Source organism: Myotis nattereri (genome assembly GCF_964212035.1).
Source record: "Myotis nattereri genome assembly, chromosome: 4".
Classification (NCBI taxonomy): Eukaryota; Metazoa; Chordata; class Mammalia; order Chiroptera; family Vespertilionidae; genus Myotis; species Myotis nattereri.
The window spans coordinates 50,912,529-50,939,366 of NC_138079.1; the positions used below are offsets into that span (position 1 = coordinate 50,912,529).

At 40.9% G+C, this 26,838-nt stretch overlaps 1 protein-coding gene across 1 annotated transcript in view; it reads left to right on the top strand.

Annotated features, from left to right (window-relative positions):
- Positions 1–26,838, top strand: part of ADGRV1 (adhesion G protein-coupled receptor V1) — a 459,909-nt gene that overhangs the window by 396,417 nt on the left and 36,654 nt on the right. The window contains exon 87 of the mRNA XM_081090113.1: positions 5,859–5,980. Coding sequence (XP_080946239.1) covers positions 5,859–5,980 — 122 coding nt within the window. The remainder of the gene's footprint in view (positions 1–5,858; positions 5,981–26,838) is intronic.

Genomic DNA, 26,838 nt, shown 5'->3' on the forward strand with positions numbered 1-26,838 from the left:
TGATATTTTTTTCTCAACTGAATCTTGATAGGTATGCCTTTTGGGGCATAGTCTTTTGTGTTTTTTAATTGTAGTAAAATATACATAACAACATTTATCATTTTAACCATTTTTAAGTGCACCATTCAGTGGCACTACGTACATTCACAATGCTGTGCAACCATCATTTCTATCCATTTTCAGAACATTTTTATCATCCCAAACAAACTCTACCCATTAAGCAGTAACTCCCAATCCCCAACACAGCCCCTGCTGACCTCTGTTCTACTTTCTGGCACCTCATATAAGTGGGATCATACAATATTTGACCTTCTGTGTCTGGCTTATTTTACTTAACAAATGTCTTCAAGGTTCATCCATGTTGCAGCACATGTCAGAATTTTATTCTTTTTTAAGGCTGAGTAATATTCCATTGTTCCATAAATATCCCACTTTCCGTGATGCATACTGGGTTGTTTTTACCTTTTGGCTACTGTCAATAATGCTGCCACGAACACTGGTATACAAGTCTCTGTTTGAATCCCTGCTTTCAGCTGTTTTGAGTATATATCTGGAAGTGTAATTGCCAGATTAGATGGTAATTTTATGTTGAACATTTTGAAGAATCACCAGTTTTCCACAGCAGCTGTACTATTTTACATAACCACCCAACAACACACAAGGGGTCTAATTGCTCCACATTTTTGCCAACATTTGTAAATATCTAGTTTTTTGGCAATAGCCACCCTAGTAGCTATCTCATTGTAGTTTTGATTTTCATGGCCCTAGTGACTAGTGATGATGATCATCTTTTCATGTGTTCATGGGCCATTGTATGTCTTCTTCTTGGAAGAAATTTCTGTGCAAATCCTTTGCCCATTTTCAGATTGGGTTGTTTGTGTTCTGTTGTTGAATTGTAGGAGTTCTTTACATATCCTGGATAACATAGTCTTTCATATAGATACCCTTATTCCTGGGCCTGCTGTGTTTTTAGGGCTTCCTTTTATTGAGCACATTAAAATGATTTTGTTTGTCAACTAATTCATCTTTAAACATGCTTCCAACGCTGCCAATTATAAATGCCTGCTTTGGTAAGCATTGACCTATATGGACAACCGAAAAGTAGTTCACCAAATCTGAAATGTCAGTTTAGGAAATATGAAAGTAAAATTATTTATATAAAATGGAACATTACTTTTCAGTTTGCCAAATGGAATTCATGGTAGCTGTTAAAAATCATGCCCCCTCTCACCTTCACCACCATCAGCCATTCCAAACACCCTTCTCCTTTCGGTCATTGTGCCTCTCGGCCCCACAGAGGGTCAAAGGTGCCTCCTCAGATAGAGCAACCTTAAAGTGGATGAAGTTTCGATTTCAGGGCCTCTTCCTTGCAGGAGCCCCTTTAAAGAAATATCTAATTATGCTTTTTAATGTATGTATTTTAAAGAAGCTTCCCCACGTTTTTATAAACTTCAGGCTCACAAAATCTGAAAGTACCTCTGGATATGTTACTTCCAATTGAAATCCTGTCTTATTTGCTGTGGAACTGCCGAAAACCAAAACCGGCCTGGGGTCTATTGTTCGGTGTACTGAGTTATTCCTGACTGGCTTTCTTCTTTGCAGAGTTTCTAATCTGGGGTGCCCAGCCACCACACTTTTCATCAGAGTTCCAGAAACACATGGGTGTTTCTAGTGAGCCTGGTCCTCTCCCGGCTCCCCTGCTGAGCTTTGTCAGCATACAGCACTTGTTTGGCTCTGGGCACTTGGGAGAATATGCAGGCCAGTTTCTGAAAATTTGGTGCCTAGTTGTTCATGCAAAATATGCATGTCCTTTTGGACTCTGCACAGAGCCATAAATAAAATGTTGTACTTACACAGTGGGAGCAAAGAAGGCAATTGCCAGACTTAATACCTAATCTCGGAAAATTTTCATGAGCATAGCTTAGACAGTTTCCTAAATATTGGTGGTATCTTGTTAAAAGTAAAAATGAGCCTCTGGCCCCTTATGAAATGTATGATTTTATTAAGCAAAAATTAAGTTTTATAAAAATTAAATAAATCCTAATATTCTCCTATACTACTATAAGGCATTAATGACAAAGGCATTATCCATCTATACACTCTGTACAGTTATAATAACTCAGACAATTTTATATATTTCTATGAAGGGTATATGTTCTAAAAAAAAATATTCTCAGTTTCCTTCTACCTCTTCCCCTCCCCTTTCTCTTTCCTTCCTCTTCTTTTTTCCTTTCCCTTCCCTTCCCAAACAATTCTATTATAAAGCCATTAGTTGGTACAGAGCAAGGTATGCATCCACAGGAAGGTGTTCAAGCATGGCATGTCGGACCTCAATCACTGTAGGGGTGCAGGCTAGCATGAGGTGTCAGAACCTGTGTGAGTTTGGGGGGCCATCAGTGCAAGGGAAGGGTTTACCTCAATGGGAACTTGGCTACAATCCAGTAGGGTAGTTGATCAAATAGTTAAATATATTACGAATAATGAGAAATCAGTTTCTTAACAACAAAGAAGGGGGTTACAAAAATGGAAAGGGGGAAAATTAGAATTAACCCAGTGGTGTTAGATTGGAAAGGGAAGTATTGGTGTGAACTTTCAATACAAAGAGATAGATAAAGAAATACATGTAGATATAAATATGTATATGTGTGTGTATGCATATGTGTACATACATATATTCTCAAGTTCTGTCTACTGAAAGGGCTTAATAGCAACAACACCCCAATAGCAAAGAGCATACTTAGCCCCAGATAGTGGTTTCTAAATTCTCACCTAAAAGAAACCAGGACTGAGGCAGGAAAAGTACAAGATGAGAAAGTGGCCCTGACCAGTTTTGCTCAATGGATAGAACGTCAGCCTGTGGACCAAAGGGTCCTGGGTTTGATTCTGGTCAAGGGCATGTACCTTGGTTGCAGGCTCCTCCCCAACCTGGAGAGGAGTGTTTCTCTCTCTTTCTTTCCCTCTCTCTTCCACTCTCCCTGAAAATCAATGGAAAAATGTCCTTGGGCGAGGATTAACAAAAACACACACAAAACAAACAAAAACAAAAACAAGATGAGAAAGTGCTCACAGAATGATGAAGATGTAACTAAAGGCACAGAAGCTATTTTGAAGGGGCTCCCACTGAAAAGCTTAGAACAATTTAAGCATCAAAGTAAATGATAATAGTGGATAATAACCCATTTAAAAATTGAGAATCTGTGCATCCATATTATAAAAATTAATTAATAAACCAAACATTTGATATGGGAAAGGATATTTACCTAGGTTCAAAGTGCTGATGAAAGAATGTTCAGCCTATAGAAAAGTTTTATAAGAATTTATTTGAGCCAAAATTTTAAGGACATGATTGGAAGCAAGATCTCAAAGGATTGAGAATATGCTCCTGAGAATGGCAGTTTGCATTTCCTTGTATGCATTTAGAATCAAAGGAGAAAACGTAAGGAACACCATTACATTAGTGGGTGCAGGATAGTTAACATTTAACATTTACAGCACATAGAGATGGTATTTGTGCAACGGGATAACCAATGAGGGGTTCTGTGGTCTCATGCTCTGGTGGTCTTGTGTTCTTCGGCCTGTGATTGTACCAGAGAGAGGTCAAGAAAAGAACATTACTCAGACATTTCAAAGGTATGTCATCCTAGAAGATGCATAAGAACAATGGTCAGAAGTAACTTAAGGTAAAGATTGACCTTTGCAAAGGAAGCTATGGTCTTGGAACATGACTACTCATCATGGCCTGCCCAGTGAGGAGTTTGTTAACTGACCATTCCGTGTGGTTGCTCTGGGCCACTGAGCTCATCAGGCCTGCCATGTGCCCCAACCCCCGAGCCTGCCAGGTTCATTACATAGCGCCTTTATCTGCACAAAAGTAACACCAAACAGATATTCATTCATTATGAAGGGAAGTAGATTAACTTTACAGTGGAGAATACTTGCAGCCATGATTTTAATCAAGTGACCAAAATGAGCATCCTAAGTAATGTCGCAAATCGAATTCTTGTGCCACCCAATAGAATGCTAAAGAAAGAACCCAGCATTGCTTCTATGATATCTGCCAAAGTTTACAAATGAATCACAAGAAAGCATTAGGCAAACTCAAATTCAAGGACACTATCTATCAAAAACTGGCTCTAATCTTCCAAAGTGTCCGAGTCACGAAAGCCAAAGACACACTGAGGAACTATTTGAGGTTAAAGGAGGGACTACAGAAACCTGTCAGCTGGGTCCTTCTACATAGGGAGCTACTGGAATAATTGGCAGATATTGAATAGGATCTGGGGATGGTGGTAACGTACCCATGTTAATTTCCTGATTTGGTAGTTGCATTGTGTTTATGTAGAAGAATGTTTTTGTAGAAAATACACATTAAAGTATGACAGAGGGTGATGATGAAGGATCAGGTTGGCAACTTTCAAATGGTTTGGAAAAAAAACCTCTGTTGTCGTCCTGTACTTGCAACTGTTCTGTAATTTTGATTTTGTCTCAAAATAAAATCTAAAAGTTGCTACAGTTGTATTTAGTTGTTCTAACTTCTCCGGTACATGTGGATTTTAGGTGTTAATGTATGGTGGGGGGTATATATGGACTTTCAGGTCTGTCGTGGTGTGGTCCAGAGTGAATGCCAGGGTCCAGCCCCAGCAGTCCAGGGGTTCCCAAAGGTGTGGACGGAGTCCCCGAAGAATGTTTTACACGGAGACAGTGTTCGACAGCGTTTGTAGCTCTCTAGCTCTCTTTAGTCTCCGTGGATCTTCCTGTGCCTGGCTGAGGCCACAGAAAAAGATCCCCAGGCAAACTGAGCCTTTATTTTATAGTCAGAGGTAAACAAGGTAGTGGTTACCATAGTTACACTGTTCTTGTGAGTTTCACTTGTTTACACTGTTTTTGTGAGTTTCACTTGTTTTTGTTCTTGTTCTTGCTGCACTTCCCTCAGCCCATTAGCTTCCCAGGTAAGATCTAGGGAGCGTCATAAGGTCCAGCCTAATTATGCTTAAGACGACTGTGCCCTCTAAGCTGGGACTTGTTTGTGACTTTGCCAACAGGTCAATCCGAGGTTTAACCCTATAGCAGCTCCCCACAAGTGAAGTCTTTTAAACAGCTTGAAATTGTGTTTATTTGCAGCTGCTAAAATCCGATTCACTGTCCAAGGCTTATATAGCTTGTCATTTAAATATTAAAGTCCCCTCTTTAAAGTTATTATTCTAAAGCCCAAATATCAAAAACAAGTGGGATGGATAATCAAGTCCATCGGTCCTAAAGAAGTCTGTTCTGAAAAATATTGAAAAAAGTGCACCGGAGCGTGATGGGTGGGATAAGCATAATGCTGACAGGAGTGAATCCCGTCACCGCATCTCTGCTCTTAACCCTGGCTATAAAGTTCGGGGTCTTCTCAGTCAGAAAAAAGAAAAATACCTTTCCATACACACAAACATGTTTTTATGTCATCTTTGTTTTAAAATGTCGAGTTGGACTACACTCATTTCAAGGGCACACTGATGCCTGCCTGCCATTTCTAGTGGAGCGATCTTTTAAAATTTACCTGGGAGCTAAAAGTGATTTCATCTCCGGTTGTTCGTGTAGCTTCCAGAAGAGTCCAGCAGGTGGTAGTCTAGGAGAGGAACAGTTTTCATTCTCCCCCATCCCCCCACCGGCCAGCAAAACAGGAAGAATGTGGACTCAGCAATGTGCCTTCTCTTCTCTGGCGCAAGAATGGGATTTCCAAGGTTGTTATTTCAAAATGGGTGCTTAGGCAGAGAGAGCATCACAAGAAAGGAGGCAGAAATAGTTTTGTGTATATGTGTGACTCCGCAGTATTCTGAAGCTCAGAATTTCTTTTTTCTTTTTTTAATGATTTCTAGAAATTCCACTGGTTTTATATCTCTTTGCCCTGATTTCTGTGACATGGCTTTGGGGAGGCCTGCACATGGCTTACAGACACTTCTGGATGTTGGTCCTCTTTGTCATTTTCAACAGTCTGCAGGTAAGCCTTACGTTTTGATTACTGATGGCATACATGTACGCTAACGAACACATGGCATAGAGTTTCAGTGTAAAGGGAGCAAGTGTCCACACACAGGTGAATGTGTGCACATAATAACATCATGCAGAGTGGTAGAGTAAAATGCTGGGGGTTAAATCTCTAACACTGGAAATAGGGCTGGGCTTCTAGCCTGCTGGTTATACAAGTAGGGAAGACATATTTACCCTCCTTTGTTATGAGAATACCTAAGTGACTGCAAAAACATATTTTTGTTCAACAGAATGGATGTTTACAAACTTTGCAGGTGGCAGCCATGGAGGGCCTGTGCTTATAACTGGACCATGGCTGTGTCCAGAAATCAGATCAAATGAGGAGTGACACAGGTAGCAGTGTTCAGGCAGCCCCCTCCTAGGTCTGGTGCTTAGTGAAATGAGAGCGGTTTGGTTCACTGAAAAATGACTGACATCCTCTAAGTCTGGCGATAAGGTAGTTTGGTGAGCATGCTTGGATAGCACAACTAGAAATTAAAGAACCATGGCAAAAATTAAAGCTGACATTTTTAGTGCTTTTGTTAACTGGGGAAAAGTTGCACCCTGAAATTAACAAATGGAACACATGAACACATTTCCCTTATTTTCTGATCTAGACTAAAATAATTTCTTGAATTTGCCAAAGATATCTCTACACTTTCCTTATTTTGACCACCATCTTGCAAGGAACATGTATAGACAAACATATTAGGAGATTATGTCCTACAACTAAAATATGACTCAAAGCATATTTAGGTTTGCAAAGGAGACGTGAGAGCATATTTTACAGCAGGGTGCCTAACCAGAGCATAATATCGAGTTAGGAAGGGGAAAAAGTACCAAGTAACTTTAAAGTTGGGGATCAAGTTGATATGCAGACTCCTCTCTATAGATATAATTAAGCATCTGCTGTTAGCCCAGTGAGCGGGCGGGGCCCGCACCAGGAGGAGGCCGGCAGCCCTACTCCTTCAGGATCTGGTGATTCAAAAAAGCAAGCACTTAGCAATGAGCATGAACTATGGCAGGTGCCCCGTAAACAAAGTGCTGTGAGAACTGAGTGGAGGGCCTGCTTCCTCCTGTCTGTGCTAGCATTTGAGCTGGTCGCCAAGAGTGAGCCACTCAGTCAGAGCCACCCAGTCGCCTGTGAAGCCCTAAGGCCTAGTGCAACTGACATTAAGGTTCACACTGACCACCTAAAGTGCTATTTCATTTTTTTAGACACAGAGTGGTACACAGACCAGTTTTTAGATTTTTTTCTTCTTTTTTTTAAAAAAAAAATACATTTTTTTACAGAGAGGAAGGGAGAGAGATAGAGAGAGTTAGAAACATCGATGAGAGAGAAACATCCATTAGCTGCCTCCTGCACACCTCCTACTGGGGATGTGCCCGCAGCCCAAGTACATGCCCTTGACCGGAATCAAACCTGGGACCTTTCAGTCCGCAGGCCGACGCTCTATCCACTGAGCCAAACTGGTTTCGACTTTTTTTTTTTTTTTTAGATTTTTTTCTTATATTTGCTACAAACTTTTAACATTGAGGAGCCCTGAATTTCTGCCAGCTATACTAGCTTAGCAACAATTTTCAAGTCCTGCGTAGATGCTGCCCCCTTTAGGTGGGACCTGTGACCTTATTACACCTGGTAGACTTGATTCATTCATTTTGCCTGCCCATGAGTTTGTGACACCTTTAATGTTTATTAAATAAGTGATGAGCATATGGTTAGGGATGGGTATTTCAGGCCTGGACTACAAAAAGAGAAAGTGATACATTTTGCCTAGATGAAGCAAAAGAGTAGAGGGGAGCAAGAAAGCTTTTGCAGTTAGAGGTGGTGGCGGGAGAAGAGACAGGAGGGGGTTGGCTTCAGTGCCATGTTACCAGGTCAGGATGGGATATTAAACTTCAGCTTCAAAGCAATGGGAAGCCATCGGAGTTGGGGGTTTTGTTTGTTTTATTCTGATTTGCTTTGCTTTTTAAAATATTGCTAGTTTTTAATTTTTTTAAATATTAAATGGGAATGGCATGCTCAGACCTACTCTTTGGAAGGATAACTGGAAGCATTTGGGAGGGTATTGGAAAGAAGAGCAGTTCCAGGCAGGTAGGCTGTTGTTATAGTCCAGCCTACAATGGTCTGGCAGTGTGCCTGGGAACAGCCAATAATGGCAGGTTTGAGGATTGCTGAAGAGATAAATTAGTGAAACTAGGTTAGCCAGCTAAATGGGGAATGTAGAGTGTGAGAGAGCAACTTCACTTAGATATGCCTGGCACAGGTGAATGGCTGGGCACGGACACCTTAAGTCAGCAAGAGCAGGATTCCAGGGAGTAAGCACTGAGGTTGGAACATCAGTGAGATTTGGGAGACAAAGCTACCAATCAATGTTTTGGTAACTAGGTATAGTGGGGGAGCCAGTGAAAGAGATAATTTTGATAGAGAACCGGTGTTGGGCAGTTTGGAGTTGCTGTTCGAAAAGAAAGCTTCAAAAGAAAACAGGACCAAATTGCCTGTGTAGCAGAGAAGACAGACAGACTCAGACCGGAGGAGCGATGTGGTCTAGTGCACTGGTTCCCCAGCGGTCGTGTGCATCAGTCACGTGAAGGGCTTGTTAAAACACAGATGGTTAGGCTCCACACCCAGAGTTTCTGTTACAATAGATCTGGGTGGGATCTGAGAATTTGCATTTCTAACAAGTTCCCAGAGGTGGCTGATGCAGCTGATCTAGGGCCTAGGTTGGGAACTACTGGTATAGAGCATGATCCTAACTCTACCAGCCTACTCTCTGGTGGACTTCAGCTGAGTCATGGATACTTACTCAATTCTGCTGCGTCTGTGAAATAGGGATAGATACTATGTAGGATTATGGTGTGATTTAATTAAATGGCATGATGAATGTAAAGCAGTTGCACAGTATCGCACACAAAGAACAGTTATTTTTACTCAAGAAGTGTAATGGAGAATGCAGAGAGAAATAGTCACTTAGGAAGGAAGGCTGGTTGGTTTCTTGTTTTGTTTTCGTTGCTTGTGGGGGGGATAAAGACAAAGAAGGGGAAACTGACAACTGGAGGGAAAGCTCATTGCCATGGCAGATCATGAGCAGGGCAGGGGGAGCAGACGTGACAGGCAGCTTATCGGAGGGAGGGCCAGGGATTTTTTTCCTCTGAGGCTAGGGAGAGAGGAAAGGATAAACATGAAAACACTCTTCTGGAGCTAAAACATGTCTATGGAAAGTTGGAGTTTGCCTCTCTTTTCTCTCAAAATCAGCAAGCAAGGATATTTGTTGAATGAGTTGACAGCTTGAAGTAAAAATAGAAAAAAATATGGAGCGGTTTCTAAGCAGAAAGTAAATCTAAATGACGGTGGTTTGGAAGCTGATCAAGAAACGGACTGCTTAGAGAGTGACCGGTGGGATTCCGCGGAGGCTGGAAACCTGAAATGTGAAGGGAACCAGTCAGCAGTAATTAAGTAAATGGAAGCCTTAAGATTAAAATGGGAGCCAGTATAACCTATCAAACCACATATACAGGAAAAAGTCTGTTGAGCTCTTATGGAGGTTAATTATTAAAGGAGGACTGTTTAGCATTAAACTGTATATTGCAGGGAGACATAAAAGAAATCATTATGGTCTCTTTCTTTTAGGAACTTAATACAAGCTAAGTATAAGTAAAACTAAAAATATTTCAAACTCATATTGAATGAGTTTAATTCCATCTATGTGGCTCTATCGAAGCAATGACTGTTTTGTATCACCTTTGCCTGGTATATGGCACACTGGTCATTCCTGGGAAAAGGGCTCAATCAGTCCTTAAAGGAGCAGTTGAAAAATATGATTTCTCCAGGGTTTATTGGGGTTCATTTAATATAGAAACTGCCTCATGTCTTTAACTTGGACATTTCTATGGAATATGGCTCTATAGTAGTTAGATCTTCAAAGACAATTATTCTATGAAGACTTAATAGCCTTTCTTCCTTCCTTCCTTCCTTCTTTCCTTCCTTCCTTCCTTCCTTCTTTCCTTCCTTCCTTCCTTCCTTCCTTTTTAGTGGCCTTTGTATTTCTTTTACTCCCTTTGTCAACAAAAATATGTTATGTATATATGTTGGGCTATGATATTTTGGTCAGAGACTACTGCCTCATTTTTTTATCCAGCTTATTATGATTTCATAGGTGCTCTGAGACTGATGAATGAAAGGTATATTTCTATAATATTCTGATTTTTAATAGTTATTATGTGATGCAGTTTTACAAAAAAGGGAATCTTGATCACTCGAAATATTATCAGGACTTTCTTGATCACTTTCTGAATATTCAAGGTTAAGCTACCAAACTTCTAATACATCTGAGCATTTAAGAACTGTGTGAAGTACTTTTTAAAGCATGACAGATACAAGTGCAAAACTAAGGTAAAAAAAAATCATTCTGAATATGTCTACTGTTATTTTTATTGCTTAACCGTCTTCTCGAGCATCGTGGCCACCAGCAGTGTAAGACTCACCTCCTCCAAGCTTACTTGCTCCAGCAGGGAAAGAGCTTATTCCCCCAGCAGGACAGTTCTCCGCAGGACTTACAGCACATTCACCTTGGGTCACAGACTGTCCAGAAACCAATCACGTGGCAGGCACTCTGGCGAAGCCTGGGTCAGGAGCAGATTCCAGTGGTAGAAGGAGTTGAGTTTATCACACAAAACCAAATGGAATGGAATCCCCACCAGAGGAAAGGGTTCTTTTACCAATGTGTGTGTGGCCAGGGGGCCGGGGGAGGGAGGGGAGATGGCAGCAGTGCTAGCCAGGCCAAAGTAACAGATGTCCACTCTACCTATTTTCTCCATTTTCTTGTTCATTGATATAAGTTTGGACAAGGACAGCTATTGTCAGACTACCAGGAAACTTCATCAGTGAGACATTAGTTTATTGTGAATATCCTTGGGATCCATCCTATAACCACATGTCTCTGTGTGGTCCCCAAGAAATTCATGAGGCACTGTGTTTAATATTTTTCTTAATTCCCTGATCCAGTAATCTAATAATCTTCATATTTTTAAGAATGAGTTGGGTTTTTCATTTCTAAGTAGATGTATGTTAATACTTATAGGTTACAAATTTTTTATTGTTGTTGTTAATCCTCACCCCAGGATATTTTTCTTTTCTTTTCTTTTTTTTTGAATATATTTTATTGATTTTTTACAGAGAGGAAGGGAGAGGAATAGAGAGTTGGAAACATCGATGAGAGAGAAACATCGATCAGCTGCCTCCTGCACATCTCCTACTGGGGATGTGCCCACAACCCAGGTACATGCCCTTGACCGGAATCGAACCTGGGACCTTTCAGTCTGCAGGCCGATGCTCTATCCACTGAGCCAAACCAGTTTCGGCATTTTTCCATTAGTTTTAAGAGAGAGTGGAAGGGGCGGGGGGGGGGGGAGAGAGAACCGTCAATGTGAGAGAGACACATCAGTTGGTTGCCTCTTGCACGCACCCCTTGGTGATCAAGCCTACAACTGAGTTACGTGCCCTTGACCAGAAGCAAACTCGGGACCCTTCAGTCCATGGGTGGACGCTCTATGCACTGAGCCAAACGGCTAGGGCTAGATCACAAGTTTTAAAAACTGTTTAGTCCAAGGTATATTCAAATTTGTGTAGCAATTAATGAGAGAATCACCAGGCCTGATACTCAGCTGGTAGGTACTGGTAGGACCCTATCAGTTGTTAAAATATTGAAATAGCTACTGTTTAAACCTTGCCTATGTCCCAGCCTCCTAGCCACTTAAGCTAGAAGCATTCCAGACCTCCAGCAACATAAAGGCTGATGCTGGGCCAGTCAGGGACCCTTCAGAATCCTACTCCAGTGCTAAACCTGCAGCCATTTGGATGGGTCAGTGCCTGTGCCAGGCTCATTAAACATTTTATATATTGCTCCTAGCTGTATTATGTTATAACGTCTTTTTTAAACCCAAACCAATCAAATTTATATTTATGTACAATATTTATTTCAGGTTTTCTTCAAGGGCTTTCTCCCACTTACTCTGTCAAAAGGTCACTGTCCATCTTGACTTATAGGGAATCCCAGGTAAGGTAATCAGAGTAGCCAACAGTTTCAGCCATGAGCTTCTTGGTGATGCTGGAAAATACATTTTTGAAGACAGATTCATATACATAGAAGGACCTTTCTGAAAGCTGAAATGCATTCTTATTGGAACACAAACTTTGCCTAGCATTGGGATACGACACTTCTCAGTATGTACGCTATGAGATCATGTTCTGCAGAATCCTGTTTGACTGTCTCTCTGTAAATGGCTTCTATATGTTCGTTTGTACACCCATCTGGTCTCGAGATGTGTCTTGACAGTTTTTGAATCATTCACTATTCCAGGGAGTTACAACATGGAATCTGCAGCTAAAAATATATAGCCTATATTCAGATTTAAGATCAGCAGTTGGCTAAAATCATTTTCATTCCTACTTAACCTCAAGTCTTAAATGGCTGGGAAATAAATGACTCAAAAGTGGGGACAGTTTCTTCTACGTTTTAGTTATTGTTCTTTGGTGGCCACCAGAGTGCCTTGCACGCTGAAAGAATGTTTCTTATACAAAAAATAGTGTTTCTTATTTAACCCCTTCTTTATTTCCCACTCTCCTTCCTTTACCCCCTCTATCTATCTCTTCCGTCTTTTCTCTTTTGTCCTTGCTTTCTTTCCATCCATCTCTTGTTGTTCAATGTTGAATTTTAACTTTGAAACTAAAGCCAACTTTTATGAAGAGATTTTCCCAAATAAAAGTAGTGCTTAAAGTAGCATAAGAAATGGATCATGGCCAGGCCAGCATGGCTCAGTGGTTGAGCATCAACCTAGGAACCAGGAGGTCATGGTTTGATTTCTAGTCAGGGCACATGCCCAGGTTGCATGCTCAATCCCCAGTGTGGGGATGCAGGAGGCAGCTGATCATTGTTTCTATCCCTCTCTTCCTCTCTCTTCCCCTCTGAAATCAATAAAAATATATTTTAAAGAAAGAAAGAAATGGACCATGTTCCTTTGCTCATGAAAATATACAGTGTCCATTGCAAATGGAATATAGAAAAAAAATTAATAATTCTTTAATTTTCATCTGAGAATTTTCAGTTAGTATCCAGAGGGGTTCAGTGCAGGTGTCTGTTTAGATGCAGGACATATTTAGTCTTGGCTGCTTCCTTTTGAGGATAAACAGCTCTTGAGAAATACATATCTCTCCATATAAAAGCCTAATATGCCAAGTGTCTCCTTGGGAGTTCAGCTGGAAGACCAGGAGTTGGATTGCTCACTATGACATGCACTGACCACCATGGGGTTGTCCGGCCGGCAGCCACTAGGGACCCTACCCATTCATGAATTTCATGCACTGGGCCTCTAGTTGTTAAATAATCAGTTACAGAGGACTAACTAACTCCCTTTGCAATGGCTTTTCAACAGCCAACAGGATTAAGAAGTGTCACCTTGTTTCCATTAGAGACTAGCACATGAGCTCTTCATGGAGAGTGGAAAAGCAATCTTTCAGAAAACCCAGGAGTAAACATGTAGAAGCTAGGGGAGTTTGGAACTCTATCCCTGGTTTTTCCCAGAGTCATGTCAAGTTCAGTGGGGGGAAAAAATCACTACACTTGTTTTATAGAGTGAAATTCAGAGACTAATGAACATCTTGTGTGCTCTTCAGAACATCGCAGATTATCTCTATAACTTTTCAGTAAATAACAGAAGCTTAGACAGAGAGGTATATTTAAATTGTCTTGATTAGGTCATGCCATTCTCTCCAGTGTTCAGTAGCATCTGGGCTGGTGAAATATCTTTGTGTGTTTGTGAAATAAACTTCTTACTCTATTTGACAATGAATGACAGCGTCTGACACTGACTCCTCATTGGCCTGTTGATTGGCCAGGCAAGGCACTTCAGACAGACTGGATTTTTACTTTTGTTTGCACTAGGTTCTCTGATCTGCCAGTGAATATTTTTCAATAATGTGGTTTTAGTCATGACGGGATTGTATAGAGTACCTTTGGACAGTAGGCTTCATCCTTGCAAAACAGAGGCCTCCATTTCTCCTGTCCTGATCTTGTGTTAGTGTTTTACCCTGTGTTTCTTCCATTTCAGAGTTTTATTCTGTGTCCTCTGTGACCACATTTTTTTTTTCATTTTAACTATATAGTAGGCCTTCCTGGACTCTGTGAGCCTTTACCTGTGAAAGAATCTAACGCACTCTGCTTTTTGAAATAGTAGGCCCACAAGAATCAGAGTAAGTAAGACACATAACTCCTCTTGTTAAAATAGTTTTGGAAGAACAAAGGAAATATAAAATTTGGGGCCAGCTTTCACCTGGTCATTCAGATTCTTTGCCTTCATGTTAATTTATATTTTTTTTCAGCATCTAAAATGTTATTCTTATCGCTTGTGTTATTCAAATACTGTGGTGGAGAGAATACTTTCTGTAGGTACCCTTATCTGCGTGTCTTATGGCAGCATTCTTTAATGTTGAACTGTCAGGTGCAGGGGAATGAGCATGAAGCTGGATGTCATGCAGCCTCTGTTCTACCAAGTGACTTGACACCTCTGAGCTTTACTTATCTGCTTTCCCGAGGTGCTGGTTTTTTAAAAAATATTGTTATTGATTTCAGAGAGGAAGGGAGAGGGAGAAAGAGAAACATCAATGATGAGAGAATCATTGATCAGCTGCCTCACGTACACCCCACACTGGAGATTGAGCCCGAAACCCAGGCATGTGCCCTGACCAGGAATCGGACTGTGACCTCCTGGTTCATAGGTCAATGCTCAACTGGGCACGCTGGCTGGGCCTGAGTGCTGATTCTTGCTCTAAGTTTAATCTGAAGGATCATGTAAAAGTATATGTATAAAATATGATTTGTAAACTACATAATGTTTACAAAAAAGAAATATTACAAATGAATAAATGAACAAAAAACCCACCAGTTGTCTCAGAAGCTATATGAGAGGCCAAAGAGAGGAGATTTGTAAGCTTAGTGTTTAAATCTTCCTAAACCACTGGTCTTCCCTCAAATGATCTCAGCCACTCATAGGTATTTCCTTCATTGTAGCGCCCCTTTGCCGCCCCAACCCCCCCACCCCTACCCTGTGTGTACCATCACAGAGCTTAGTTTACAACATAAATCCATTGTGGTCACTCATATGCTCTTACATGTTTAGTAAATGCCTTCAGGTTCAAGCAAGTGACTTATGTGGGTGAAATAAGCTTATTGTGAGACAATAGGGATTGATGGGGACTATAGAAGAACTGGAGAATAGACTCCTTCTAAAAGCATTCAAGTGAAAAAAGTAAATATTGTACGGGCCAAACAAAAGCATTTGCAGGGTAAATTCCCATAGCTGATAGTCAGTGTACAACCCCTGGGTAAAAATAAGTTCAAATGTCTTCCTCTAGAGAAGATTTAATTTTCTTTGAAAAGCAAGTAGAATATGGGCCAGTCACCTTGGTCCAATAGAAACTGGGTTTTGGGCTTTGTGATGGTTATTTATGGCTTGCAGAGTGCCTTGGGCAAACTAAAAGATTGTTCAGGTGACTCAGTTGAAAGCCTATTGTGTTATTTGGGACTCCTCTTCCTTGGCAGTCTCTGGACTCATTTCTCCTTCCCCAGCACTATGAGGCTGCTGGGTTCTTTGCTTTGTGTTTTAGCCTCTGAGCAGCTGCTTCCTGCTTAGTTTCTTAGCCTTTCATCCCAGGGATAGGCAGATTCAAAAGTGGCAAATACTTTTACAGTTCCTTTTTTCTTTGGAATCTTGGCCCCTCAAGCCCTGGTTGCCTTAGTATTTGATCATGTGGACTTCAAGAAGAAAGATTCACTTGATGTGAACCCCAAGAAAGAATTTAGCTACTAAGATGACTCCCCATGGTCAACCAGGGGCCCACATTTTATGAATAATAAGAGTCTAACAACTGCCCCAACTGGTTTGGCTCAGTGGGTAGAGCGTCGGCCTGTGGACTCAAGGATCCCAGGTTCGATTCTGGTCAAGGGCATGTACCTTGGTTGCGGGCACATCCCTAGTAGGAGGTGTGCAGCAGGCAGCTGATCGATGTTTTCTCTCATCCATGTTTCTAACTCTCTGTCCCTCTCCTTTCCTCTCTATAAAAGAGCAATAAAATATTTTTTTTTAAAAAAGAGTCTAGCAACTGTTGTTGACAGGGTTCCTCACGTACTCTGTGTACCAGGAAGAACCTCAGTCTGAACTCTTCGCTCTGGCTCTGTGTCCAGCTTGTTTTCGCCTTTGGTCAACCACTGTAGGAAAACCCCCGTGTCATCTTTCTACCAATGGACTGAGAGCTGCCCTGCCCAGTCAGAACTACAAATTGATTCCTCATCTGCACCTATCCCGACCAATCAGAACTGCAGTATTTGGACTGCACAATTTGCAAATTTTCTCCAGCTTGTAGAATTGTACAAATGAGTGTTAATCTGCTAGATACTTCATCAGAGCCAGAAGCAAAAGTTTCAATAGATTTATTTCAACAAATACCTAATAAAATTTTAAGATAAACTGAATGCATGTTAACATATGAAGATACTTAGAGCCACTACAATTCATCAAATATCTAGCAGGTATCTTCTAAGACTTATGCTGGTGCTTCTGGGAACACTGATGACAAACACTTGTGCATGCAACTTATCAAGGTCAGCTGATGAGGTGCACTTTCTGTCTTGTATGTCATATATATATACATACACATATATATACATATATATACATACACATATATATACATATATACATATGTATGTGTGTGTGTGTGTGTGTATATATATATATATACATATATATATATATATATATCAGTAAAATCTTATCATTTATGTCCATCAATTGAAGATTGAGATTCAGAAATGATACTGTCGCCATAGAATAACCTCATACCTATTTCACAAAACTGAAATAAACCAATAGGAAAAACAAACAATCAGCACAGAAGAACCACTAAACAGGCATGTTCCAAAAGCTCACTGCTCTGGAAAGCAGGTCGGCCTTCTCAGAAACTGGACAAAAAATGCCAACTAAAATCTTACTGAAAAAAATTAATAGCCTGAAATCAAATATAAACTGAACTTTTGAAAACATCTCTTTAAATAGATAGATCCAGGACGTTCCAACTTCATCCTTCAGAATAAATCAATTCCATGTCACTGTTTTCCTCTGCAAATATTTATAATAATATCCTTTTTAGCTTGAGAAATAGCAGGAAATAATGAGTGAAACGTACTTTGGAATACTGTCTTACTAATTTTTGGCTCTGTGATTTTTTTGATTTTTTTTAAAATATATTTTATTGATTTTTTTACAGAGGGAAAGGGAGAGAGATAGAGAGTTAGAAACATCGACGAGAGAGAAACATCAATCAGCTGCCTCCTGCACACCTCCTACTGGGGATGTGCCTGCAACCAGGGTACATGCCCTTGGCCGGAATCGAACCTGGGACCTTTCAGTCCGCAGGCCGATGCTCTATCCACTGAGCCAAACCGGTTAGGGCAGCTCTGTGATTTTAGGCAAGTTATTTAATTTCTCCTAAATGGAGATACTACTATTTAATTTTAAGGTATTTGTGGAAATCAGCCAAAAATATTTTAAAATTTTAGGCACATAATAGGTGCATAGTAACATTAACTGTCTTCCTCCTGTCTTTAATTTGGCACCATAATTGCATATGCATTTAATTTAAGATTATTTTCACACAAACAAAACTCTGAGTTTCAATCTTCATAGCACATCACTGAAATCAGTTAGCAGTGTTTCTCTAATTGCTGATTATTCAGTCTCTTCAGAGCCTGATAAAGTCAGTCACAGGCCACATTCACGGGGCTACCATCTTGATGATCTTATTTGGGTACAAGATCCCAGTGTATAGATACTATATAAGTTTTATGTGGACATAAGCCTATTAATTATATTTTGTCCTTTGTTCCCTAACTAACATTTTGGGGCAGCATGTTAGATTCTCTGTCAGTCTTGGAAACTCTCAGTATAAAGTGGTGATATGGTAGATTATATTAATTTTACCTTATTGTTTGAGGCAATATCATAACACTGGAAGTCTTATATTCATTCATTCAAAAATATTTATCTAGAATGTGTTCATGTATGTATATGTAAGACCACATGTTCCCATGCCCCTTGGCTTAATATATAATAAAAATCAAAATAGTGACAAATATTTATTAAGTGCTTATTATATGGAATTATACTTATTTCATTCAAGCCTTACAACAACCCTGCAAGGTAGGAACTATTATTCCACTTTACATTTGAAGGAACAAAGGCTTAGAGCAGTGAAGTAACTTAGGCAAGGTCATTCACTCAGTAATGCATGAGCTGGGATTCAATCAATTAAGATCAGTTCCCCCACTAGGCTGTGTCTGCAATGCTAGGAGACCACAGAACCTCTTTCTCTCACTATCCCCTCCACTCTAACGCCCATCTTCTTAACTGCTTTTGCGACTGAACTGCCTTCCACCTAAACCAATTGCGTAGTCTGTCTTTTTAAATATCATATAAACCTTATTGTGTAGGGGAAAAAACCTACATGTGAGATACAACCAGAGACTCAGATAGGGTTAGAGGACATCAAACATTGGATTGCATGGCCTAGGCTGACAGCATCTAGGAGGATGCCTGTTAGAGGAGACCCAAAAGCCAGATTCATGGAGCTAAACAGGCCGGATGGAGTGGGTTTCCCAAACCTCTAGTGACATGCTCCTCCATGAACTCCACTGTTTTCTGAAATCCCTAACACATTATTTTTCCATAAATATCAACTAAGTTTAAACATGACAAGAAAGGCATATTACAGTTAACATTTTTCTAGGAAAACACTCGAAGTCTCTACCTTTATTTTTCTCCACTTAATTGACATTGTTGTGTGAAGACAAAGACACAGTAAACTTCGCACTAACTGGAGCTGAAGAGGCCCTCTGAAATGATGGAATTGCAAAAAGGAGAGCGGAAACTTTGGATTCACTGGCTGAGTTTAACCCAGGGAGCAATTATCCCAAATGTACCTGTGTTTCCTCAAATGGATTAAGAAAGTTGGTGCTTGAGAAGGCGTAATCTCCCTTTCGCTTCTCTGCTATCTCTCCTCTTGGGTTGTATATTATACAGGCTCTTGCAGGATGATGTGGTTGCAGCATTTTGTACTGAGGGTTGTTGTTGTTTTTTTAATTTTTTACTTATTGATCTGAGAGAAAAAGACAGACATCTATTTGTTGTTCCATTTATTTATGCATTTATCGGTTGATCTTGTATGTGCCCTGATCAGGGATCAAACCCACAACTTTGTGCATCTGGATGATGCTCTAACCAACTGAACTACCCAGCCAGGGCAGAGGGGTGGTTATTTTTATCACTGAGTATCCACCTCCATCTCCAGCACTAGCAAGAGTTGGAGAATCTCAAGTGGAATAGTGTAAAAAAAAAAAAAAAAAAAAAAGCTTGCTAGAAGTGTATGGCCTGATTATTAGAACTGTGTTAAGGGCATGATCATCTGCTAAAAGGAAGTTGTCAAAGGAATTTTTTTTTCTTTTTTCAATGAAGATTGATAGGCAAACTAAAATTGAAAAAATTTACCAATGATTTTTCATCAGAAAGCCCTCAAATACTTTTTACCTGAAAGTCTGACAAAATAGCAGTTCATTGGCTAACCACAGCTATTACAAGGAATTGGAGGGGGGTATACTCTTAATAAATAAATGTTACAAAAATAAAAGGAAGGTTTACAGGAATGCCTCCCTTTTCACTGCTTGTCTAAAGTGTGAACATTTAGAAAGTGTTCTGAGTCTGTGAGGATTCTGATTCTTTATTTTTTATTATAATAATACAATATAGTAATAAGTTTATTCATAATGAGTTTTATATTATTAGTAATTCATTTATACTTCTCAGGGTTTTTACAAAATTCATGCCTGAGATGTTTAAGAAGAATAGTCATTTCTCCAGAGGCTTTTTAATATCTTGCGTTCCTGTAAGATGCTTTGGAGAAGTCTAACTTCCTGTCGCAGTATTGCCTTTGTCTGTTTTATTCAGAGAATCTCATTCGTCCTATTTTAAAGGTTTGCTTTCTTCTTTCTAAGAAGCCACTTAAGTAGCCATTACAGGAAAAAAAATGTTTGGAAAGTTTTTTATATCTACTTGAATTTTTTCCATTTGCAATTTTGGTTACTTTTAAACCAGTCTCAATATTTTGAGGAAACATTGAAGAAAATGCTGTCTATTTCCAAGTACATACTGTCCTATGATGAAGTGTTTGGATGCCTCTTAACAGTGCCAATATGACTTTATGTGTGTATACTCTTCACTACAATAAATATGCTACAACTAAATAAAGAGTGACAATTTCCTGTTGACTATAGTAGTTTACTATAGGTTTTATACCAGAACCCCTTCTCAGTTCTGGTCTTTTCCACTTCAACGTTAGATCATCAGGAAAATGTGAGAATAATGTAATACAAATATGATCTACAAATGCAAGGGGTATCTTGAAAGATGGGTGCCTCTAAATTATTGCTGAAAATTTTCTGGACTTGGTATATTTAGCACCCAAATTTTCATAGGACTTATTAAGATGTGCTTGTGAAATTCCCAATTTGTCCTCTTTTTTGGTGCTTCAGAATATTGTCATTTACGTATAAATGATAAAAGCCAGTGTTTTGCAACTGGTAGGTTTCTCTTAGTACACTATAATTTAGTGCTTTATTCTTTGGACAAGAGTTCACAATGTTTTTTATGCCTCTAAACCATATAAATCAAATGTTTTATTAGGAAAAGCAGAGTCAGAGAAACAGAAAGGTCATCTCTACCAAAACAAAACCACATTGCACTAGTCCTTGATACTTAATTTCATCATGTGTTCTTCCTTTGAAGTGTGGAATGCACATTTTTAATGCAATATGTGCATTAAAATAGAAACCAAGTGTAAAAGCTGGTTGGAATCTGGCTCTGTTTGAATCTACAAATGGATTCATTAATTAATATGAATTAGCAAATCATATACACCCCTGATCTTTTTTTTTAATTGTACAAAATTTTTATTGTTTACCATGTTATTCTGATTTACTAACAGGAGGAATTTCTGTTAAATTTTAAATAAGATAATATTTTAATTGCATAAGCAAATTTTTTCAATGAGTTAAAGAAACAAAAGTATTTGAATGATGATCAATCTATGTCCATGCACTTCTCTCTATATCCACACTTCTTGTAATTCCGGTCTTCCATTTATGGCAGACAGCAGCCCTGACTAACTTGTTTTCTGCTCTTCTGAATTGTTATCTACCCATGACATATTTTGCCTTTTTTTCTTCTTTCCCTAAACAACTTGGTTATTCTTTGGGACCAAAAGCATTTTTCTCATTCTATCAGACGACTTAGTGATTTTGAACCAACTACTTCCTCTTATGGCTAGAGAAGTTCACTTGCTAAGTCACTAACTTTTCTCTTTAAAATTTTACTTTTCCTACTTCTCATTTGGGGCAAAAATAGTCTTTGAAGAACTGCGTTCTAAAAAGAAATCAATTACAAGTTTATTATTATACTAAAAAGCCCAATGCACAAAATTCGTGCAAGGGGCTCGACCCTCACAGCCCCAGCTTCGTCTGGAAGGTCGTTTGGCTGTCTGGTCTAATTAGCATATGACACTGTAATTATTATAGACAGCCCAAATACAAATAGACATATATGTACTTGTCAGTGAAATGAGTTGTATTTAGTTACTCTTACTGTGGCGGTGTTTGTTATCTAGTGTTATTTATAATTATTCTTAGCAATCTAATGTAATAAAAGACAAACATGCAAATTGACCATACCTTCGCTACGCCTTAAGCCACGCCCACCAGGCAATCAGGGCGACTATATGCAAATTAACCCAACCAAGATGGCGGCTGGCAGCCATGGAGCTGGAGCGAGCAGGAGGTTTGGTTGCTCCAGTGATGGAGAAAGCCAAGCTTCCCACCTGCCCTGCGCAGGTGGCTCTGAGCTCCACTGAGGCAACAAAGTTTCAATTATACAAGGTAAATAAATCTCAGAATAAAAAAAGAAAAGAAAAAAAGGAGAGGCCCCTTCCATTGCTGGGGGGCTTGGCCAGCCTGAAAACGGCCCTCAGCCCCTCACCCAGACTGGCCAGGCAACCCAGTTGGGACCCCCCTACCATAAAGGGGGTGTGGCCAGCCTGAAAACAGCCATCAGCCCCTCACCCAGGCTGGCCAGGCACCCCAGCGGGACCCCCACCCTGATCCGGGACACCCTTCAGGGCAAACCAGCCGGCCCCCACCCCTGCACCAGGCCTCTATCCTATATAATAAAAGGGTAATATGCAAACTGACCCTAACAGCAGAACGACTGCGAATGACTGGTCACTATAACACACACTGACCACCAGGGGGCAGATGCTCAATGCAGGAGCTGCCCCCTGGTGGTCAGTGCACTCCCACAGGGGGAGTTCTGCTCAGCCACAAGCCAGGCTGATGGCTGCCAGTACAGTAGTGGTGGTGGGAGCCTCTCCTGCCTCCTCAGCAGCACTAAGGATGTCAGACTGCAGCTTAGGCCTGCTCCCCACTGGCAAGTGGACATCCCCTGAGGGCTCCTGAGCTGCCAGAGGGATGTCTGATTGCCAGCTTAGGCCCAATCTCCCGGGGAGCAGGCCTAAGCCAGCAGGTGGTCATCCCCGAGGGGTCCCAGACTGCAAGAGGGCACAGGCTGGGCTGACGGATCCCCTTTGAGTGCACAATTTTTTGTGCACCGGGCCTCTAGTTTATAATAATAAAAGCATAATATGCTAATTAGACCGAATGTCCTTCTGGGCATCCTTCTGGACGACCTTCCAGATGAAGCCTGGGCTGTGAGGGAAACCCGGGTCCCAGGTGACATAGGGAAGCTGGTGCCAGCAGCCAGGGGAAGGAAGGCCTACTCTTGCATGAATTTCATGCATCAGGCCTCTCGTAATAATAATAATTGGAGAAGTTCACAGAAAGGTCTAGAAGAGCCAAAGATGGCTTCATGGAAGATGTGGTCCTACCGCTGGCCTGCAGTGGGTACCAAATTTGGATGAGTTTGGAGAAGAGGAAAGTCTCTGTGGGTTCTTCAGATAACCATGCTCTCTTCCATCCTATGCCGTTACCTATCCCTTTCTTCCTTTTAGCTGGAATGGAATTTATGTAGGAGAATGAAAGCAAATAGCAGTGAAAGGCCTTGGGGTAGGTGTGGGCGTGGGTGATATGAGCAAAGCCTTTGTGCTACATTATTATGGGATCTATTAAAACAGTTTTAAGAACTTTTTTAAAAAAATTCATTAAGTCTGGCTGGTGTGGTTCAGTGGTTGAGTGTCCACCTATGAACCAGGAGGTCATGGTTTGATTCCTGGTCAAGACACATGCCAGGGTTGCAGGCTCTATCCCTGGTGGGGGCTGTGCAGGAGGCAGCCAATTGATGATTCTCTCTCATCATTGGTGTTTCAATCTCTCTCTCCCTCTCTCTTCCTCTCTGAAACCAATTAAAAATATATTTTTAAAAACTTCTTTTAAAATTATTCTTTTTTAAATACCATAACCGCTGCAAATATTTAATTCTTGCCTCTTGCATTCCATCTGTAAAAACAAGTTCAATGACAGACACCAGGGAATTTACTTTGCTGGAACATAACCGTAACCACAAATGCTCTTGCTCCTCCCACTGTCACTGACTGAAAGCATGAGCTCTGAGCAACATGAAAGGAATTTGCCATAAATAAATAATATATAAATGTGTAAGAAAGAATTATAATCCAGAGTGTAATCTTCTTGAGATCAGAGGCTGTGATTTATACCAGTAAATCTTCTCACATTGTAACCTGTCCTTCTGTGCTGAGAATTTCTTAAGATGAAATCTAGGGAGCACTTGCTATGAAAGGGCCTGTCTCATCCTTACAGCTTAGGAAATAGTGCCATTGAGGGGTCCTCTGAACTTCACACTGTTTGTATCCATCTAACACCTCTCTTCCTATCTCCATCTCTATTTCATCAGCTGGAATTTCTTATCATTTTCTTGTCTTTTCAACATCTGTTTGCTATTGTGTCCTGTTGTTCTCATTTTTTATGAATCTTGATCATTCTCACATATTCAGGGCTCGGTGGACAATCCCAAAGATAACTCCGTATGCTTGGTCCTCCAAGAGAGTGAGCCTTCTGCACACGAGGACCCATCTCTGCATTGAAAAAACAAAACCAAAAACCCACCTAACAGAGTTCAGCGGGGCATTGTTGTTTAAGGAGACGTGGTGAATTTCTCCATTCAGAAGGGATGAAAAGAAATTAAAGGACGTCCAGGTTGGAGCCGTTTCAGAAAGCCAAATGCACATTCCTCGCGGCAGTCATCGTGGCAGGTGCTGTGAGGAATCAGACAGGCAGCCGGACTCCTGAAGTCAGCCAAGAGTTGATTGCTTATGTTTTTTGAGCTGCGTGAGAGAGAGAAATGCAGCTACACCACTGCTGTGCAGGCAGCAGGCAGCTTACAGCTGCAGGCCCTGAGGCGCTTTGAACATCGCCTCTCATTGTCTTTTGCCTCTGTGTTACCAACTTATCACCTGGCCCCACCATGGTGTTCAAGCTGCGAGTCACCAAAAGCTAGACTCTGCTTTTCATAGAGAGCTGGCAACGGTCCCGATGTGGAGTCTAACGTAATCTCCATAGATCCAGGGTGAAGCAAAGAAAATGTTTTAGAGCTTTTATTTTTTACATCTTGACTTTAGACATTATCCCTTGTATTTATCAACTTTGCAGTTCAATTGTGGAATAAAATAAATTAAATAAAACCACACACACACACACACACTTCCTTGGCCCGTAGAACTCTCCCCCTTGGCATGACCTTATGTCTGTTTATTGGCAAATAGTTGGCTCAATTATATGAGTTATATATCTTCCTCACTAATAAGTCTTTTCCAGCCAAAGTGGCAATTGGATTCACTTAAGGACATCTGGTAGCAGTGGCGTTCAGGCTTTGCTTGGCCTTCTGACCCTTTGGCAAAGGAAAACGTTCTGACTAGTAAGTGCTTATGCAGCATCAGCGCAGCTCAGAGGCGAGTAGAGAGGGGATGGAAAAGGTGAGAGAATAGCATGAGCCTAACTTGGCCAAATACCTACTGACAAGAACCCAGTACTTCACACCTGGTTCTCACTTAGGAACTTATGATGCTTACGCCAGAAATTGAACACTCCCCTGTCTGCAGGGGCTGCAGGCCGACCTGGCTGGGGCCTGCGGTCCAGAGCCAGGGAGCCTGTCTGAAGGGGCAGCAGCTACTTGGCTCCGGTTAAGTATTTGCTAGACAGGATGCAGATTCAGTGTCAGCCAGGTCTTCTGATGTTTCGAGAGAAGCCAGAAACCAGATTTTTATGTGAAAGCTCCTAATTTGTTAATGTTGGCAACTATTTAAAGACAACCTTTAAATATTGTGCGGGCCAATCAAAGCCTGTTGGCAGGGTGTTCAAGCTGCCAGTTTGGGACCTCTGGCTTACCTCTTGGGCACGCACGGAAGGTTTCATAATGAACTAGCCCCCCCCTCCTCGTCCATGTGGGTCAGGGAAAAGAAAACTTTCCAGCTTTGTCTGTCCTTTACAAATTTCCTATACAGAACATTTTTTAAAAATCAGAGTTGTTCTAAGAATTCTTGGACCCTTTTTCTGAACATAGCCTGGAACTGACCCTAATTCCCAGGATAGGTGGCCTCAGAATGATCCATCCCCTCCAAGTGACCTCTAGTCTGTGGCTGACCCCAGAGGGGAGGAGGGTGAGACTGGCCATTCTGGGCCTGTGCTTGATAACTGAAACACTGGGTGCAGCCTTGCTCAGATCTACAGCCACAGAGCAGGCACAAATCCAGTTATCCTTGATAGGTGGGAAAAGGCATACCCCGGGCCAAAGTCAGGCAGCACCTCCTCAGCTGTGCTTGGCAATCTTCAATGTATTTGTGTAGAAGGGATGAGATGCTACAGGAGATAGAAGAGATTAAGGAAGCATACAACAGAGAGTGTAAGGCAGGGGTCCTCAAACTTTTTAAACAGGGGGCCAGTTCACTGTTCCTCAGACCGTTGGAGGGCCGGACTATAGTTTAAAAAAAAACTATGAACAAATTCCTATGCACACTGCACATATCTTGTTTTTGAAGTAAAAAAACAAAACGGGAACAAATACAATATTTGTATTTGCATGTGGCCCGCAGGCCGTAGTTTGAGGACCCCTGGTGTAAGGAAACAAATCATACCTATTCCTCAAGTGTAATAAGAACAAGTCATTGAAATCAAAGCAGAGGAGCCAAATAACCACACCATGGGAAATGCTTAGTGCACCCTCGTAACTTCTCTATTGAACGTACCCATCCACCCACCAGGCTATTGGAAATTTTCCGCCAAAAATGGAAGCAGTGCCTGTGGCCCAGGGGCTGGGATGAAGACAACAGACTAACTTTGTTCCAGGTCTAGGAATAGGCGATGTGAACAGATAAAAACACAGAACAAGTCGAACGAAATCAGCCCCTGTCCTCATGAGTGTGTTTCTCCCTTATGGTGTGAAAATGGCACCAGAAATCTGGACCACTGAGTCAGAACCTGCCGGTCTGGCTTTTCTTGAACCGCAGTTCGTCCACGCAGCACAGCAGCCGAGAGACAAGCAAGCCCTGCGTGCCCAGTGCCATCTGTGTCTTGTGTTTCCTTCTTTCTTTCTTTTTCTTAATGGGTTTTTTTTCCCCAGAGAGGAGAGCATGACATCAGCCAAATATGTGATGCAGGCTCATCTAATTAAATTTTGTTTATTTACTTGTGATTTTAAAAAGAATAT